Source organism: Podarcis vaucheri (assembly GCF_965113315.1).
Source record: "Podarcis vaucheri genome assembly, chromosome: 2".
Lineage (NCBI taxonomy): Eukaryota > Metazoa > Chordata > Lepidosauria > Squamata > Lacertidae > Podarcis > Podarcis vaucheri.
Window position 1 is genome coordinate 97448473 of NC_138760.1, and position 19532 is coordinate 97468004.

Here is a 19532-nt window from a genome sequence, read left to right on the forward strand (position 1 = left end):
GAAGGCTTGCAGAGCAGATAAGCTGTTCAGAGTCATGATAAGTGCCTTGCAGTGCTATACAGATGTTGTCCCTCTGTTTTGCTTCTGCTTTTCACCTGAGAAATACAGTTTGCCGAGAGGGGCAAGAACACATTAATTTCCCCTTAAACACATGTAGGGGGCCTCTTGTGGGCTTTCAGTTGCATTTTGGCTGGCTGTTCGGGGAGAGCGCCAGGTGACCTAGTGTTTTTGTACCTTAATCAGTTTAGCTTTCGCAGAAGTGATTCATCTTACCATGCTCCCACTGTGCTCTCAAAGGAAAATATTATGCATTGGATAAATAATAGCACACACTGGAGCACATTGTGTGCAGAGCTTCTAGGTGCAATTAGACCTCGCCGGGTTTATTCTTTGTTGTTGAAGAAAGTGGAAGCTGTGAAGAAAAGGGGAGAGAGGAAACTTAACAAATCTGTTAAGCCACAGTTTAAGAAACCAACGGAGTGTTGACTCTGACCCGATACATGTGGCAAAACAAAACTCCCTCACCTCCCTCAACTCTTTGGGGAAATGGGCCCTGCTTCTGCTGTTGACGAACTTTGAGGTGACGTGCTTGCTGCTTGTAGGGCAAGATAGATGGCCTATTTTAAATTCAGCTAGAAGGATCTTGTTCAGCAGCCTCCATGGTTTTGTTGTTGTTGTTTTTGCATCCTTTGAAGATGAAGGATTCTGATAAATGCTGAATGGCAAAGGATTCTGTGATTGCCAGACTCTGCTCCTGTTCGTGGGATGGAGGGGAATTGGGCAAGTCTGACAGACATATGGTAAAGCTGGGAAGTGTGTGTGTGTTCCAGAAATGCTTAGTATTAAGTGTCAAGCTCTGGTTTTCAGAAGCCTGAAGAGGCGTCACTGCTTCCAAATGGGGCTCTGGAGCTTAAACCTGTTGGGAGTTCAAGGTCAGTTATTTCCCATCACCCCTGGTCATTGGTCATGCTTGCTGAGGCTGATGGGAGTTGTAGTTCAGCAACCTCTGGCAGGTCAAAGGGTCCCTACGCCTGCACTACAACATGCTGACTCTCAGCACCACACAGGCACATAATAGGGGAGGGCTGCATACACTCAAGGTTATGGATTTGTATCTAGAGCACAATTTTAGTTTTTCAAAATGGCATGGCCTGTTGAACCCAAAACTGATTATTACTACAAAGGCCAGCACTTCAAGGCCTGCTGTTTTGTAGTGGCTGGGCAGGGGTGATAGTGACATTTGCCTTATGGCAACAAAATGATCCCCTCAAAGGCAGGCAGGCAGGCAGGGAATGCATGCCTCTCTAAAAATATTTGCCCTGCCGTATTGTTTTCCCCCTCAAGGAATTGTCAGTTTTGGCAGGGAAGTAGAAATGCTGTAATTAAGCCCCCCCCCCTTGTTTGTTTGCATGCCTTATAAAACAAACACATGTGAAATACCATCACAAAACCCTGCAATAAACATTGGGAGATTGTCCATCTCTCCCTTAGAGAGCTATTCAGGAAACAACCATTTTAATATTCTGTTTGCTAATCTGTGCCTCCACATTTTACTGTACTACCCTGAGTCAAATGGCAGAATGCCTTTTTTTTAAAAAAAGCAGCTATTCTGTATGTCACGGTCCTTGGCCTAACTCAACAAGCATTGTCCCTGATGCTTGCAATTGGAAGTGAGTTGGAACTGGCTCATGGCCCAAAGTGTTAAAACGCTGTTGCTTCTTTCCAGCGATTTCCCCTATTTGGTTAGAGTAACTTTTAGAGGACTGTCCTTTGCCTTGTTTTTCAATATGTATTATTAGGACATCCTGGCATGCAGAACATCATCTGGGTAGGCATGGAAAAATGATATTATTCTGATGACTTTGGCCAGCAGCCTAGTGATGCAGGGACTTGCTTTTCTTGTGGTTTGGCATTCCTAACCTGTTATTTAACAGTTCACCCCAAAGTGTTTCCCTTTTCAAGTATGTAGGCTGGAATGGAGAATACAAAAGCAACATCTGGAGGAAGATTTGCTGCTTGTCTTTTTTTTTAAATATCCTTACATTTAAAGCATTAAATACAATGCAGTTTTGTTGCTAATTTTCTAAACTTTGAGCGCTCAGTTGTATGTAATTTAATACTGTGCCTGCACCCCCCCCCCCCGGATATAAATTGGATGGTGCTGGCAAGGCCAGGGCTGAGTTATTCATACAATTGACATTCAGGCTTTATGATCACAGTCATTGACACCATCTAAGGAACTAACAAGGGTCATACCTAAAAATATTGATTTGCACAGGCATTAGGAAAGGCAAGTCAACTTTGCATCAGGTTCCCAGTCCAAGGATGCAAAGTTGGATCCAAAAAGCAGGCAGGATTAATTTGTTTGGCACTGGATAATCAGTGGAAAAATTGCAGAGCACAAGAATACAGACCAATAAGGATCAAAGGGAGGATAGTTTGACATGTTTGTTTTTATTCTTCTAAGTAGCTGGTTACGACAGCAGTTTATCAAAACTTTATAAAATGTGGCCCCCTTAGATCTTCTGATCTTTACTCTAGCCTAGAAACCTGCCTGCCATATCCCCTGGGCTGCTGCTTCCACACATGCTGGGTTTTTGTATACACTTCTCCATGATGGCTTTTGCATGGCCTTTTTTAATGCTGTTTGTTCTGCACTACTTCCAAACCAACTCAGCATCAACCCATTATATGGTGTCATTGTATGCCTTTGCATGGGAAGTCCTGTTGCACAGAAGAAAACCTACCACTAGGAAGATGAACTAGTTGCATATCAACCAATAAGGGGGCATGGGGTAATATGTGTCTGGTTTCTCCATTGCTGTATTTGAACTAGAGGTCTGGGGAGCATGTGTGTATTGGTTTGTGTGACTGTAACTTTTTCATCTTTACCTTTTTTTTATGAACAATGTTCTATAAAATCTCTTGGAAATATCTCATCCGCATAGGTTAGCGCAACCTGAGAAGGCCCTCTTCTTTTTGTCTTGAGCAACTCTTCCCTCTTGGTATTATTTGCGTTGTGGTATCTCTGTATGGTCGGTGGCTGCTGTTTTCAAATTTAACGCAATTCTGTTGCTATGGAGGCAGAACGTTGAACAGAAGTAGGTCAATTCAGTACAGGGTCTGATGTGCTTGGGAAGCAGAGAAGCTTAGCTGGAGAGAAATGTGGATCAGGTGAGCACCAAAGGTGTCTTGCCTTGTGGACAGTCTGTTTGGAAGAGCACATGTACCTGTATTTAAGTTCATATCTTTCTGATCGGGGCTGTCAAATACGCTGAAGTGGACAGGGAACGTGCCGTGAGACAGGTGGGCTGATAGTCTTGTTTACTTTGCGTTGGTAGAAAAAATAAATTGGGCCTGAAATCCTAAGAAGACTTGTTGTTGCCTTAGTTGACAGAGGTGGGGTTGAGCAATGGGAATTGTGCAGGCTGTCTCCGTTCCGGCTTCTGGAAGAGGAAAACTGAAAATAAAATAGCTGCCACATCGGTTGTTGCCCACAGAGTGACAGGGAAGCTTTGTTGGGTACGTGGGATGATGATAATGTGCAAGCTGATCCCATATACTTTGGGGTCAGAGACAGAATTGAGGTTGGCAGTGAAAAAGACAGGCAGGTACTTATTGAGGTGTTATCCTACAGATGAGACTCGGATAATTGTATTGCCTGTTGCAGAGCCTGTTCCTGAGTAGAGAAAATGCTATGCTTGTCACTTCACAGAAAATGAAGACACACTCTTCGAGAGCAAAGGGTGGCAGCCTGAGGATGAGATAAAATATGGTGTAAACTGGTATCTGCTGACCAAAAGAGCTTCTACCTTCCTCTCCCTGGCCCCCCGAGCATGCTTCCCAAATTTTCTCCGTAGTGTTAGAGGACAAGCGGGCAGACATGAGTGGAGGTTGCCCTGAGTCAGTGATGCTAAAACCAGCTGGGTAGTGCTCATGGCAACAGTTTCTCCCCATGCCCACACCATTTTTAGTACATTTAAAAAACACCACATCATTACCCAGAAGGATGAATGCTTTCCCACTGTACTAAAGAAGCTTAATGCTGAACACAACATCAACAAAGCTACCTGTTTCCCTCCCCAGTAATTTTCCTATCATTTTAGATTCCTTTCCCATTCTTTTTTTATTTGACAGCTGTGCACCCCACCCCCTTTCATGGGTAAACATCTTGGGATGTTCCTTCGTCTGAGAGAATTCTGGTCTTCTATCCTTTCTCTTCCCTGCTCCTACTAGGAGGCTGACAGCTGCATTGTACAGCATGTACAGTTTGGACATTGTCCTTAAGGGTGGCTACCCTGAGGTTACACTGCAGTGCCTTATCTTCCATCTTGGGAAGAAAACACCTCTTTGTATGAAAGAGGTTGATTTGATATAATTAGCCATAAGACAAGACCTGCTGGATCAGACCAAAAGCCCTTTTTAGCCTCTCTTCTTGTTTCCTGCAGCAGCCAACCAGATGCCTTTAGGAAGCCCACAAGCAAACATGTGGTTTCACTGTCTTCTCCACGCACTGTTTCTGCGTCCATTGATATCAGCAACCAAAAACTGAGTCATATAATTTCCAGAGTCACTTCTGGTTTGCTTCAACTGCAAAATCTAAGTTTGGATCACTTGTGAGAGGTTTTTTTTTTTTAATACACAAAAATTGCCAAAATATGTCGCATTAATCAAGAGTCCAGCTTTCATTCTTCTTTTTCTCGATTGTGCTACTTCTGATAGGTAACATTCAATACAATAAATTTTGTGAGAGAATACAATAGAATTCACTTCAATTTAGTTAATTGAGCTTTTGGGAAATAACTAAAGTTAAGGCACTAAAGCTTCCTAACAAACAGGACAAACAGAATGTCAACATTCGTTTTCTTTTATTAAAAAGTGGCATTTTAATGGATTTGTTTTCTACAGTTAGGCACATCCAGCATTAGAATATCGGACCTCATTTTATTGGCTTTATTTTCAGTAAATGGTCTTGGTTTTGATGTCAAAGTGAAAAGACTTAAGAAGCTGTTTGGCTATTATCTCCGCACTCTACCCTGGGTGTGCTTCAGGCTCATGCATTTACCAACATGTATGAATCTTATATTGAATCAGAACAAATGCCTGAACTGAGAAAGCCTACATTTATTTGATAAACTAAAAACGTTTGATATCCATTTTTGAGAGATACCACAGTTTAGACAGTCACTTCTGCAAGGGAGTGCATGGATGGGTGGGAAGTGTGTGTGTGTGTGTGTGTGTGTGTGTGCATGCATGCCTAATTCCTGATGTCACTATGCATAAGATGGCAGTTTTGGGTGGGAGGGAGAAGAATGCCTAATCCTTAAATGCACTTTCCTTGGATTTCCAAACATTAGCTGCTATGTATTACATGGGTGCTATTGTGAGTTAAAGGGTGGTAAACAAAGCAACGATGTCTCTTTAAATGGACATTTTTCTCTTTGAATCTGGAACCATTTCCAGTTTTAGAACACACAGTCTTGCCAACCTAAGGGAATTAGAAGTATTTTCATGATATTGTAAATAACCACTCTGTAAACAGCCAGCTTCAAAACAAATGTACCCCAGCGATGTTCCATAATTTTTTTAATGCAACAGCATGACAGTATTGCATTAGTAAGAATCGAAATTATCAAAGTAAACAGGTTAGCAATGGTACAATAAAGGGACCAAAACCTTTTTTGTTTTTTGTAATTTATAAGCCCTGCCTCTGGCAGAGTAAAGCTTGAACATGCAACTGTGGCAAGTATCCCAAGACCTGTAGGGAAAAAATAGATTTACTATTGATGATTTATATGACATATTTTAAGTTAGCAAAGCGCTATGGAATGTTCTTGCAGGGTTTTTTGCCCCATGTTTTCCCAAGAACTTTTTTTTTTTTTGGCAAAAAAATGCATTTAATGGCACTCTATGTTTGTACCTTTATTTGCAAGCGAATTTTTATTGTTTTCCTTACATATTCTTTTCCAACAAATTGTAATAGCACCATACATTTCCTTTGACTCTGCCAAGTCACGACCCCCCTCCCTCCCAACAACTGGTATATTTATCCTCTTTCCATCACACACATCATTCTCAAGTTAGTACTATTAAGAACTTTGGCTACTACCATACTTATTTTGTAGGTGGACAACAGAGAGCGTAAAAGGAGTCACTCCCTCTCCGGCCAACATTGCATTGGCAGCAAACCTGCCTCCATGACTAGCATCTCTGTAGGAGACTGGTGTTTGTAGACATGTTTTGTTGCCTGCACACTTTTATGCCAAAGATGTATGGATTTGCACATGAAAAGGGCCATACTTTGGTGGCACCGAGGCCAATAGCTCAGTTGCTAGAACAACATGACTCCTTTTAGGTGTGGTCTCCTCAGCTGTAGGCTCCAACCTGTGTGTTTCTCATTCTTGCAGCTGTTGGGAGCAAGCTGCAGTCCTGATTCTAGCTGAAAGAGCAGGAACTCTCATTGTACAGGACGTGGAGCTTTTTTATCAGACGTGGAGCTTTTTTATCAGATTAAGTATTGCGTTGCACAAGCAACAGTCTCTCCATTAGTACATTCCATCATCACAAACGTTTCATTGAGAGGAAAGAGGTTTTGAGACCTTTCACAGTAAGCAAAGGCTGTGTGGAACCTGGCCCACAAAAGAATTAAAGATCTTGTTGTAAGACATAGCCTGGGTTGTTTGAGTGCAGATTAAAGTGTGCTTTGTTATAAGCTTGATATACACACACTTCTGTCAGCCGCAGCCAGCTTGCCCAATGGGCAGGAATGATGGGAATTGGATGGGCAGAACGTTTGGAGGGTGCCAGATTGGCTACCCCTGGCTTAGGTGTTTAGGGAATGTGCCTCTATTTCATAGAAGAATCATAGAAGAGTAGAGTTGGAAGGAATCCTGGGGGTCATCTAGTCCAACCTCTTACAATACAGGAATCTCAATTAAGGTAAAGGTGAAGGACCCCTGGACAGTTAAGTCCAGTCAAAGGCGACTATGGGGTGCAGCGCTTGTCTCGCTTTTCAGGCCAAGGGAGTCGGCATTTGTCCACAGACAGCTTTCTGGGTCATGTGGCCAGCATGACTGAACCGTTTCTGACGCAACGGGACACTGTGACGGAAGCCACAGCACATGGAAACGCCATTTACTTTCCCGCCACAGTGGTACCTGTTTCTCTACTTCCATCGGTGTGCTTTCAAACTGCTAGGTTGGCAGGAGCTGGCACAGAGCAACCGGAGCTCACCACCACCATATGGAGTTGAACCGCCGACTTTCCGATCAGCAAGCCCAAGAGGCTCAGTGGTTTTAGACCACAGCACCACCTGCATCCCTAGGAATCTCAGTTATAGCATCCATGACAGATGTTATTGTAAGTTGCTTTAAACTGAGTTTAATATTGCATTTTATTGTTGTAGCCCGTGTTGGGACACTATGACAAAGGGTGGGAAGTAAATAAATGGATATGTAATCACACAAACACACCACTGTCTACCCATCATCCCTATTTGGGCGCACTTCTTTTTCCTGGAAGAAGTTTCAAACCCTAAATGAGATTTGGGAGTAGGGGTGGACACCGAGGAAACAAATTGTGACTTTTCTTCTCCCCCCCCCCCGCCCCAATTCCCTCTACCCCAAGTATGTATTGCATTTAGCTTTGAATTCAAGTATTTGGTATGCAGCTGCCAGCTTTAGGCATTATGTAACTTCAGAAAATAAACTGCCTTTACGGAAAAGTGAGATTGCTATGTTTCAACATTTTAAAGGAAGCTTGGCCGTGACCTGATGACTTGGCAAGGCTAATAATGCCCTGTCGACAGAACACAGATTTCTTTGCGAGCGCAGTGATGGAGCTAATCTGTGGTCATGGTGATGTGGGTTTTGTAAGCTGATCACACGCACAAGAATGCAAAATGATTGATTGGAGGTTTCTGCCTGTGAAATACATCACACCATATCTCTGCATTTGCAATTATGCAAGCATTTCCCTCCGAGATCTTGAGCCTGTGCTTGTTAATGGATCAGGACTCGGTCACAATCATATGCCAAGACCCTAACAGAGGCAGGGTTTAATTTGAGCCAGGGCAAAGTAGCAGGACCTGTTTCAGTGCCAAGTTTCAGCTGTGCGGTCTACATGAAGGCGTAAGAGAATGCAACTGAGTATGGATAAGTTCCTCACCACTCAGTAGTCACACCCAGTCTATGAAAATCTGGGGTAAAGAGAGAAGACTACTAAATCAGAAAGCATGACCCTGAGGTAGACCGGAACCCTCCTCTATACTTCGGTATCTACCCTTACTTTCCTTTCAAACTTGATACCCTGAACCCAAGTGCAGAATCCAAAGCACATGTCAAAACTTACTGCAACCCCATAGCATCTCTGCAAAGCACCATCTGTGCTCCAGTTTCCCTATTAATGCCCTATCACAGAATCCCACAAGTGACTCCCATTCCCCCCAATTCTGGGACCTTGTTCTTTGTGTTTCCCAGCTTCTTTTGTAGACTTCCATCTACTTCTTTCAAAATTGATGTGCCACTTCTCCCTCTGTGCTATCTCCATGTTGCTGTCTGGTGTTGCCACTGTTGTTAAAACAGGTTGATTATAAATGCTGGCTCCACTTGGGTCAGAGTGGGTCTGTTGGAAGGCTCTGTTGTAACTTCACATTGATGTCAGTTTTTCCTGGGAAGGTTGTTTCACTGCTAAATCTTGAGAAAGAGCCAGGCTTGGTGGTCTGATTCTCACTTTGGGTATGAGAGATCTTCAGGGCAGGTTCTCCGGAGCAGGGAAGCAGTTGAAGAAGGAGCAAAAAGGGTTTTCTTGTGTGTGTGTGTTTCTTGGTGGCTGATTAGCTGTTTTCCCTGTGTAAAGGTCAGAGGGGGCAGGGTTTCTGTTGAGGCAGGGGATTAGCTGTGGGAGGAGCTTATCAGAGTTTGCAGGGCAGCGGCGCGCGCCTAGTGGCGCGCGCAGTTAAATCCATCTTTTAGATTTAGGGGAGCTAGTCTCAAACGTTGTTAGGGGAGATCTAGGTGTTTTTTTTGTGTATTTGTCCTGTCTCCAAGCTTTTTATGATGGAGGACCTCTGTAGCCAACCCCAACGACACGATCTCAAGATGGAAGGGGAGGGAACAGCTGCAGTCGCCTGCGATTCCTGCGCAATGTTTGCCATCTTGCCAAAGGTTGCAGGCAGCTTTACCTGCAGCAATTGCATGTTGATTGCCCTCTTAAAAGACAAAGTCCAGCAACTGGAGGAACGTGTAGCTACGCTCCAAAGAATTAGAGAGCTGGAGCTCTTCTTGGAAGCAACAGAGCACACCGTCTCCACCAAGGAGGAGACAGGGGACTCCCCTGAGGAGTCTAGTTCACCAACACAGGAGCCAGATATATGGAGAAACGTGACTCAAAGAAGTAGGAGGCCCAGGGTTCACTCTGATTGCTTAGAAATACACAATCGCTTTGAGGTCCTCTCCCCTAGCATGGAAGACGAAGAGCAGACTCCATTTGAGGATCTCTCCCTCATTACAGTCGATCAGGTATATGAAGACGAGCAGCAAAGTCAGTCCTCAGGGAATGTGCAGGCGACCTTGGAACGGACAGCTCACGGAAGAACCCCGACCAAACCCAAGAGGAGGCGTGTAGTGGTGATAGGGGATTCCCTACTGAGGGGAACAGAAGCAGTGATCTGTGGGCCTGACAAGATGTCTCGGGAAGTGTGCTGTCTCCCCGGGGCTAAGATCCAAGATGTAACTGAACGACTGCAAGGAATCATAAAACCCAATGACAAATACCCCTTCCTCTTGGTTCATGTGGGAACCAATGACACTGCAAGCAATAGCCTCCAGAAGATCAAAAGAGACTACGAGGCTCTCGGCAGGAAATTGAAGCAACTAAATGCACAAATTGTCATCTCATCTGTCCTCCCAGTTGAACGACGTGGCCCAGGGAGAGAGGGGAAAATAGTGGAAGTGAACAGCTGGCTTCGCAAATGGTGTAAACAGGAACGGTTTGGATTCTTAGATCACGGACTGCAGTTTCTTGAAGATGGACTTCTGGCAAGTGATGGGCTGCACCTCACAACGGTTGGGAGAAATGTTTTTGCCAAAAATCTCAGAAACCTCATCAGGAGGGCTTTAAACTGACTAATGTGGGGGAGGGAGACAGTGCTCCTGAAGGTAGGAGTCTATCAATTAATGAAGATGATCATCCAAATGTCATAGACCAAATGGAGCAAACAGCACGCGGACCTAGTGGTGGGAGGAAAAAATCCTTAAATAAGAGACACGGGGGAATGATTAATGGACTTCAATGTCTGTACACTAATGCGCAAAGCATGGGAAATAAACAAGATGAGCTTGAGCTCTTGGTACAGCAAACTAAATATGACATAATAGGCATCACTGAAACCTGGTGGGATAAGTCCCACGATTGGAATGTAATAATGGGGGGATACAATCTATTTCAGAGAAACAGACCAGACAAGAAAGGAGGAGGAGTGGCGTTATATGTCAGGGATGTGTATACCTGTGAAGAGATCCAAGATTTAGATCCTCAAAGCCAAAGTGAGAGTATTTGGGTCAAAATTAAGGGAGAGAAGAATAACAGAGACCTCATTGTGGGAGTTTACTATAGATCCCCAAGCCAAACGGAGGACATAGATGATGCCTTCCTGGAACAGATGGCCAAGCATGCAAAAGGAAGGGAGATAGTAGTAATGGGGGACTTCAATTACCCGGATATTTGTTGGACGTCAAACTCAGCCAAGAGCATAAGGTCAAACAGATTCCTCACTGGCCTTGCAGACAACTTCATTGTCCAGAAAGTGGGAGAAGCAACAAGAGGAACAGCCATTTTAGATCTGGTCCTAACCAATGTTGATGACCTGGTTAGTGGGGTAGAAGTGGAAGGATCATTAGGCGCGAGTGATCATGCTCTTCTGAAGTTTACTATACAGCGGAAAGGAGCAGCCAAGCATACTAGGACTCAATTTCTTGACTTTAAGAAAGCCGACTTCATAAAACTTAGGGAAGTGCTGGGTGAGATCCCATGGACAACAATACTAAAAGGAAAGGGAGTTCATGATGGCTGGGAGTTTGTTAAGAGGGAGATACTAAAAGCACAACGTCAGGCAATACCAATGAGACGGAAACATGGAAGGTGCCTAAAGAAGCCAGGGTGGCTATCTAAAGAACTTTTAACTGAATTAAGATTAAAAAAGGATGTGTACAAAAAATGGAAAAGGGGGGAAACCACCAAAGAGGAATTCAAACAAATAGCCAGCACGTGTAGACACAAAGTCAGAAAAGCTAAAGCACAGAATGAACTCAGGCTTGCTAGAGAGGTTAAAAGCAACAAAAAAGGCTTTTATGGGTATGTTCGTAGCAAAAGGAAGAACAAAGAAACAGTGGGGTCACTCAGAGGAGAAGATGGTGAAATGCAAACAGGGGACACAGAAAGGGCTGAACTCCTCAATGCCTTCTTTGCCTCAGTCTTCTCCAATAAAGAAAACAATGCCCGACCTGAAGAATTTGGAGCAAATGATTCAGCAAAGGAAACACAGCCCAGAATAACTAAGGAGATAGTACAAGAATATTTGGCTAGTTTAGATGTATTCAAGTCTCCAGGGCCAGATGAACTGCATCCAAGAGTATTAAAAGAACTGGCAGATGTGATCTCAGAACCACTGGCAGTCATCTTTGAGAATTCCTGGAGAACAGGCGAAGTCCCGGCAGACTGGAGGAGGGCAAATGTTGTCCCTATTTTCAAAAAGGGGAAAAGAGAGGACCCAAATAATTACCGCCCAGTCAGTCTGACATCAATAGCAGGGAAGATTCTGGAGCAGATCATTAAGCAAACAGTCTGTGAGCACCTACAAAGGAATGCTGTGATCACCAATAGTCAGCATGGATTTCTGAAAAATAAGTCATGTCAGACTAACCTGATCTCGTTTTTTGACAGAATTACAAGCCTGGTAGATGAAGGGAACGCAGTGGATGTAGCCTACCTTGATTTCAGCAAGGCATTTGACAAGGTGCCCCATGATATTCTTGTAAAGAAGCTGGTAAAATGCGGTCTTGACTATGCTACCACTCAGTGGATTTGTAACTGGCTGACTGACCGAACCCAAAGGGTGCTCATCAATGGTTCCTCTTCATCCTGGAGAAGAGTGCCTAGTGGGGTGCCACAGGGTTCTGTCTTGGGCCCGGTCTTATTCAACATCTTTATCAACGACTTGGATGATGGACTCAAGGGCATCCTGATCAAATTTGCAGATGACACCAAACTGGGAGGGGTGGCTAACACCCCAGAGGACAGGATCACACTTCAAAATGACCTTGACAGATTAGAGAACTGGGCAAAAATAAACAAGATGAATTTTAACAGGGAGAAATGTAAAGTATTGCACTTGGGCAAAAAAAATGAGAGGCACAAATACAAGATGGGTGACACCTGGCTTGAGAGCAGTACATGTGAAAAGGATCTAGGAGTCTTGGTTGACCACAAACTTGACATGAGCCAACAGTGTGACGCGGCAGCTAAAAAAGCCAATGCAATTCTGGGCTGCATCAATAGGAGTATAGCATCTAGATCAAGGGAAGTAATAGTGCCACTGTATTCTGCTCTGGTCAGACCACACCTGGAGTACTGTGTCCAGTTCTGGGCACCACAATTCAAGAAGGACACTGACAAACTGGAACGTGTCCAGAGGAGGGCAACCAAAATGGTCAAAGGCCTGGAAACGATGCCTTATGAGGAACGGCTAAGGGAGCTGGGCATGTTTAGCCTGGAGAAGAGGAGGTTAAGGGGTGATATGATAGCCATGTTCAAATATATAAAAGGATGTCACATAGAGGAGGGAGAAAGGTTGTTTTCTGCTGCTCCAGAGAAGCGGACACGGAGCAATGGAGCCAAACTACAAGAAAGAAGATTCCACCTAAACATTAGGAAGAACTTCCTGACAGTAAGAGCTGTTCGACGGTGGAATTTGCTGCCAAGGAGTGTGGTGGAGTCTCCTACTTTGGAGGTCTTTAAGCAGAGGCTTGACAACCATATGTCAGGAGTGCTCTGATGGTGTTTCCTGCTTGGCAGGGGGTTGGACTCGATGGCCCTTGTGGTCTCTTCCAACTCTATGATTCTATGATTCTATGAGCTGCATATCAAAAGTGGGTGTAGCCAAAGTGTAATTATGGGCATGACAAAAGCTGCAGTTCTGAATGCTGTCTTCCAAAGGTTTCCAATTATTTTAAATAATGTCTTTATCATTCATTCATTATTAAATGTTTTTTATCATGTATTCATGATTAAACAGAGGTCCCCCCCCCCATTTTTTAAAATTACAAATTTTGAATGGGGTTTGGGAGTGTCACAAATTTTTGGGGGGGGTCATAGAATCCCAGCAGGAGACCTGCAGAAGCAGTAAGTTTTCTAAAAAATTAAAAACATAATGGCACATTGGGGGGGACTTGAAGGCCACAAAACCTGGTTTGGCCTCACAGTACCACATGTATCAGCCTTTCTCAATCCCCAGATGTTGGACTACAACTTCCATCATCCCTAGCTAGTAGGACCAGGACCAGGGATGATGGGAATTGTAGTCCAGCACCTGGGGGCCCATGGTTGAGAAAGGCTGCTATATTATTATTATTATTATTATTATTATTATTATTATTATTATTATTAATTAGACATTGAGGGGACCAGGCACAAGGGTTGGGGCGGGACAGATATAGCCTGTGAGACGTGCGTTAACTACCCCTGCTTTAGAGCCATTGTTTGTCAGCACTAGACTAGACAGCCCAATGCTCTTAAGTTTATATAAGGCCAGGGTAGGAAACCTGGGGCCCTTTGAATGGTTGTGGAACACCGGTATTAAATTTACGGCATGTAATGCCTTAAAGGAAAATATTATGAAAATGATTTACAGGTGGTACATGACCCCAGTCAAGCTTGCAAAAATGTACCATTTGCCTGATAATAAGTGTTGGAAATGTAAAGAAACTGAAGGTACCTTCTATCACCTTTGGTGGACATGCCCGAGGATTAAGGCTTTCTGGGAAATGATATACAATGAAATGAAAAAGGTACTTAAATGTACTTTCCCTAAGAAACCAGAGGCCTTTCTCCTGGGCATTGTCGGCCAATTGGTGTCAAAGAAAGATAGAACTTACTTTATGTATGCTACAACAGCAGCAAGAATGCTTATCGCAAAGTATTGGAAGACACAAGAGCTACCCACCCTGGAAGAATGGCAGATGAAAGTGATGGACTATATGACATTGGCCGAGATGACTGGCAGAATCCGTGATCAGGGAAAAGAGACGGCAGAAGAGGAATGGAAGAAATTTAAAATTTATCTTAAGGACCACTATAAACTTGATGAATGCTAGAATGTCGAGGTTTTCAGAAAGAAAGGGTTACAGTGATATAAGATTAGATTAAAGAAAAGATTAAGATGACGGAGGTTGGAAAGAAATATTTAGAAGTTGTTAAAAAACCATGGACATTGGGATGCAGAAAGGGGAGGTATGGGGAAGTCCGAGAAGAGAGGTTTATGAAAAAATTGTTATGAAACTATACGTGTTTGTATGTCTTTTTATGTGTGTGTTTGTTTTTAAAAAACTTTGTAAAACCAATAAAAATCTTATAAAAAAAAAAGGAAACCTGGGGCCCTTCAGATGTTCTCAGATTCCAACTCCCATCAGCCCTTTCTAGCCAGTGCTCATGGATGATAGGAGCTGGAGTCTGACGACACCTGAAGGTCCACAGCTTCCCACCCCTGCCTTAAATGACACCATTCCTGACCCTACAAGAGATCATCCTATAAACCTACAGAGCCAAGATTTTTGTTATTGCTGCAGGAAAATAAAATAAAAATCTATCTGCTTATTAACCAGATTGCAATTGTTCTTTTGTGACTGAATGATTAGGGCAAATACAGAAAGGGCAACATCCAAAACTACTCAAAAAGTACCAAAGGCAGAAAGTGTTTAGGTGCAGAATACATTATCTTTGGAGTAGAGGATTGCGTCTGTTGATCTATAGAGCCCTTCTACAGAGAGTCGAACACAGTGAAGTCCATGTTTTTCTCTCTAGTCCAGTGTTTCCCAACCACTGTTCCGCGGCACACTAGTGTGCCGCGAGATGTTGCCTGGTGTGCCGCGAGATGTTGCCTGTAGGGAGGCGGGCAAGTCGGGCGGCGAGAGGCGGGGCGGTGGCGGCGAGGAGAGGCCGCCCAGCGCGGGGCTCTCGCCATCTGCCTGCCTGGCTGCCTGCGAGCTCGACGGGCAGCGCCTCCGTCCGCAGCGCCCGCCTCGCGGCTCTCATTCCCTGCCAAAGCTCACCCAGCCAAGCCGCGCTCTCCTTTCTGCCTCGCTTTGCTGCCTCCTCCCCCCCCCACCCCCAAAGCTTGGAGGTTCCCCGGCAAGGGGGAGGGAAAAAAATTGAAACTTACACTTTCGTGTGTCCCTCCCGGCGTGACGCTGCGCGCTGACGTCACGGGGCTGTAATGGTGGTGTGCCTCGAGATTTTTTTCATCAAACAAGTGTGCCTTTGCCCAAAAAAGGTTGGGAAACACTGCTCTAGTCAATACTCCCTACATCTGTGTTTCTGCCCCAACCCTTTCCCTTTCCGACGTATTGCTGCTTCTGTTGTAGAACACATTTCCTTTGATCCGAAGCATGAGAATGCAAGGTATTAGGAAAGCAATTAATCCCCTTAGTTGCAAGAGAAGGATTGTGGTATTAAATGATCTGGGGCTCTTATATCTCTTACCTCATTAGTACAAAGGCTAATTAGATTTATAACAATTAGAAGCTTTACAGCATTCTGAGAATTTTTTTGGGAAGGATGTAAGATTTAGGCAGCTCACTCTATTTTGAACAGAGCAGCTTGAAGCATACTTAGAGGATGCTGGAAAATAATTGACTTAATAGGCACTTGGAAGCTTTCATTCTGAGGTTGCGACATTGTTTCGGCAGAGGCACTGTCCTGTGAATTGTGGACGTACCTCACGTTGGAACATGGCTTACCTGCAATGGGTGACTGTCATTTTCTCTTTATTCCAGTGCAGAGTATGAATTGGATCTCATCACAGCATCCCCACATGTAAAAAAGCATGGATAGCCAATGTGGAATTTTCCAGGTGTTGTTGGAAAACAACTCCCATCACCCCCTGCCATTTGTGCACCTGCACTTTTCAAATTCTGTTTAAGGAAAAGCAAGATCTTGAGTAGCACGGGTTGGGAAACAACAGGCCCTGGGCAAAAAGAAGCCCAGCAGCCAGGGAGTTAACATGCTCCCTCCCCCTGTTTCTGCTTTCTTCTCAGTTTTAGAAACATAATACGGGCGAAAGCAATAGAGATTAAAGCTCTAATCCTTGTTGATGACTGAAAAACCTGAAGCTTTTACAATGGTGGAACTTTAAACTGGGACGTTGTTGTGATGTTTACACACATGTTGGGGGTGGGGAAGGTTAGTAAGAAATCCCTAGGCAGGGCTTTATGGATATTCTGAGCCCTTGCAACTGGAATTAGGTTGGATGACGTATACTCAGCCATGTTCTTGGGACTGCTGCTGGAAGCGTTCCAAATGGGAGAAAATGTTCATGGTGTAGCATTTCAGACAGAGGAAGGCAGAAAAGAAACCCAAAGGTGATCAACGGAATAGGATAATGGAACATAGGAAGCTGTTTTATACGAGGCCATACAATAGTCTAACATCAAAGTACGGTTTTATGATCCTGGCTTGTTCCAAAGCTAGTAACCATAGTTTCCTTGTTTGGACGAAACAGGAAACTATGGTTAATTAGAGACTTCCTGTGTGGTGTAGTGGTTAAGAGCGGTAGTCACGTAATCTGGGAAACCGGGTTCGCGTCTCCGCTCCTCCACATGCAGCTGCTGGGTGACCTTGGGCCAGTCACACTTCTGTGAAGTCTCTCAGCCCCACTCACCTCACAGAGTGTTTGTTGTGGGGGAGGAAGGGAAAGGAGAATGTTAGCCGCTTTGAGACTCCTGAAGGGGAGTGAAAGGCGGGATATCAAATCCAAACTCTTCTTCTTCTTCTTCTTCTTCCTGGACAAATCACAGCTTCCATAAAGTAATTGTGCATACAGGCAAGGTGCTTGTTTGAAAGCCGTTTCATGTACACTTATCTGAAATGGACCATTAACTGCCACTAAGTCAAAAATGTGCGCCAGTCATTTCCTACCCCTCTTTTTACTGCCAATGATAACTTCCTTATTGAATGACCTCTGATAGGCTGCCAACACTTTCTTTGCCTGTTTTGTTTTAGGTGGCTGTTGCTCCTTGGTGGCTGCCTGTTAAAGGAGCTAACTGGAAGCACCCTGAGGGTCCTGATTCTAATATCTCAAACAGGTGAGCCTCAGATACGTATTGGGATTCAGCTGGGGTATTTAAGGCTGCTTCTCACTGGATATTTTGAATTAAGGATTACATTTCAGCAATTATGAAAGCCACATTATTTCTAATGCAGCTTTTAAAAGAGAGGTAGAGGGCTTTGCTCTGTCCTTTAAAAGGAAGAGCAGCACTTTTTGAAAGCCATTTGTACCCATAATTGATGTAGGGTGCATATACTTTGCTCATCGACATCTGTGCCCAGATACTGAACACTTAGTGAGAAAGGGCCCTTAAGTACATCATCTTCCTGTGAGTAATGTGATCCCTAGGGTATTTGGTTTTCTGCTATTTGACCTATCAATTTCCTTTCAGGTTTCTATGTTTTTCTTCCATTTTCCTTCCGTGAACATTGGTAGAAGTGTTTCTTTGCTTAATAAAAACAAATAATAATAATAAACATAAACAAAACATTTCATTGTATGTTATTAAGACCTTCTTTGAAAAATGGCACCATGGTGCCATGGCTAGTGAACAGCATTAACCTATTGATACGCATTGCTTTATAGATGCACAAGGCAAGGAATTATGAGTACCATAGGATCTGTGAACCTATTTTCTGTTTATAGCCTTCTCATGTTCTTTACAGAGTATTTGAGGAGGGCATGCAGGGTTTCTTTTCATTTCCCCCCAATAAAGCTACCATGTTGTACCAGGGAGCACTGTAATATGGTGAAGTATTCTGGTGTGCTATGAAAACAGCAGACCATGGGCTTTCCAGGCCTTCTGGACCACTATTCCCATCAGCCCTGGTGTGATGGTTGGGGCTGATGAGATTTGTAGCCAAAAACATCTGGAGAATGCCAAACTGGGAAAGGCTGCAAAAAATACTTAAAGATGCATACGACTTCAGATAAAAACAGGACATTTAAAAACAAACCCTAAGAGAAACTTTTATATTCTGATTTTATTCTGTGAACCGCCCTGAGACCTGCTGGTATACGGCGGTATATAAATTCATTCAATCAATAAAATAAAATAAAAAGGCCACTCCTAATCCCCAGCACCAAGAACACATATTTGAGATTTTTTTGGGGCTGTTTGTAGAATATGTTAAAAGTTGTGTCACAGCTGTTTGGGTTCTTCATATTTGCTACTTTGAATAGTCTGCTTTTGCTCTATTATCTGAAGTTGTATGTATTTTTATATTAGTTTTTGCTTGTCAATTTTAATGTGAGCTGTTAAGCATCCTCACAGGTACATTTTCTGTTAGACTATTTTATTAAGTTAAATCAAGTATGTAACGAATCTCATTTATATTGTCAAAATACAAAAAGCCAAGGAGCTGGAAGTGGCTTCTGCAAGGCAGGAGAAGAGGGATGGAAGAGCAGAAAATGGCCTAAAAGGCCTCAAACATTCATGGAAAGCTTTGTTCTACTTCATTTATTATCAAAATTTATGCCTTCCCTCCTCCCTGCACCCCTTTCCATTATTATTATGTGTAACCACAATGTGCACCCTTTATTTTTCTTACCTGAATCACTTTGCGGAATGCTACAACAAATGAAGTGGCCTTGAGTCTGTCATTAGCATGCATTAATCAGATTCTCCCCCTCAGGGCTGGCAAAACTTGGCGTATTCTTCAAATCCTTTAAGACAAGAACCACATCACTGTAATATCATCTGATGCTTGCTCCTCAGGACAATTCCGTCACTTGCTCTCCGATGGGACGGAATGAGAATGAACTGACATCAAAAATAGTTACACCAGTTGCCAGGAGATAATTAATAATAATAAAAAAGAGGTCAAAATTAGTGCTAAATAACAGTTCTAGAAAGCTGCTCCCTTTCTTCCTACTGCATTTTGGAAGTTTGTCATCCTGACCTAGGACAGGTCAAAGGCATGCTATTCCAGAATAGTATTCTATAATAAGAAGGCAGTGTAAGACACTTTCTTATTATAGAGCAGCGTTCTATGATACTTTCCTTTGTAGGTTTTATAAAAACCTGAAAAAAGAAGCCAAATACAGATGAATAAAATGGGTTGCTGAATTTGTGACGTGTAGGGAGTGTTGTTTGCTAAGGGAGATTCAGACAAACTGTTTTGGCAAGACCATTATCTTATTGGGACTGCCGGAGTGAAAACTCACAACATGTAGTCCGCATGTGAGGGAGGTGTGTGTGTATGTGTGTGTGCGT

The 19532-nt window shown here is 43.5% G+C and overlaps 1 protein-coding gene across 3 annotated transcripts in view; it reads left to right on the plus strand.

Moving 5' to 3' along the window:
- The window catches only part of SUMF1 (sulfatase modifying factor 1), a 76373-nt gene that overhangs the window by 14833 nt on the left and 42008 nt on the right, over nt 1–19532 (plus strand). For all 3 annotated transcript variants that reach the window (XM_082210432.1, XM_082210431.1, XM_082210430.1), the window contains exon 4: nt 17272–17354. In XM_082210432.1, coding sequence (XP_082066558.1) covers nt 17272–17354 — 83 coding nt within the window. The remainder of the gene's footprint in view (nt 1–17271; nt 17355–19532) is intronic.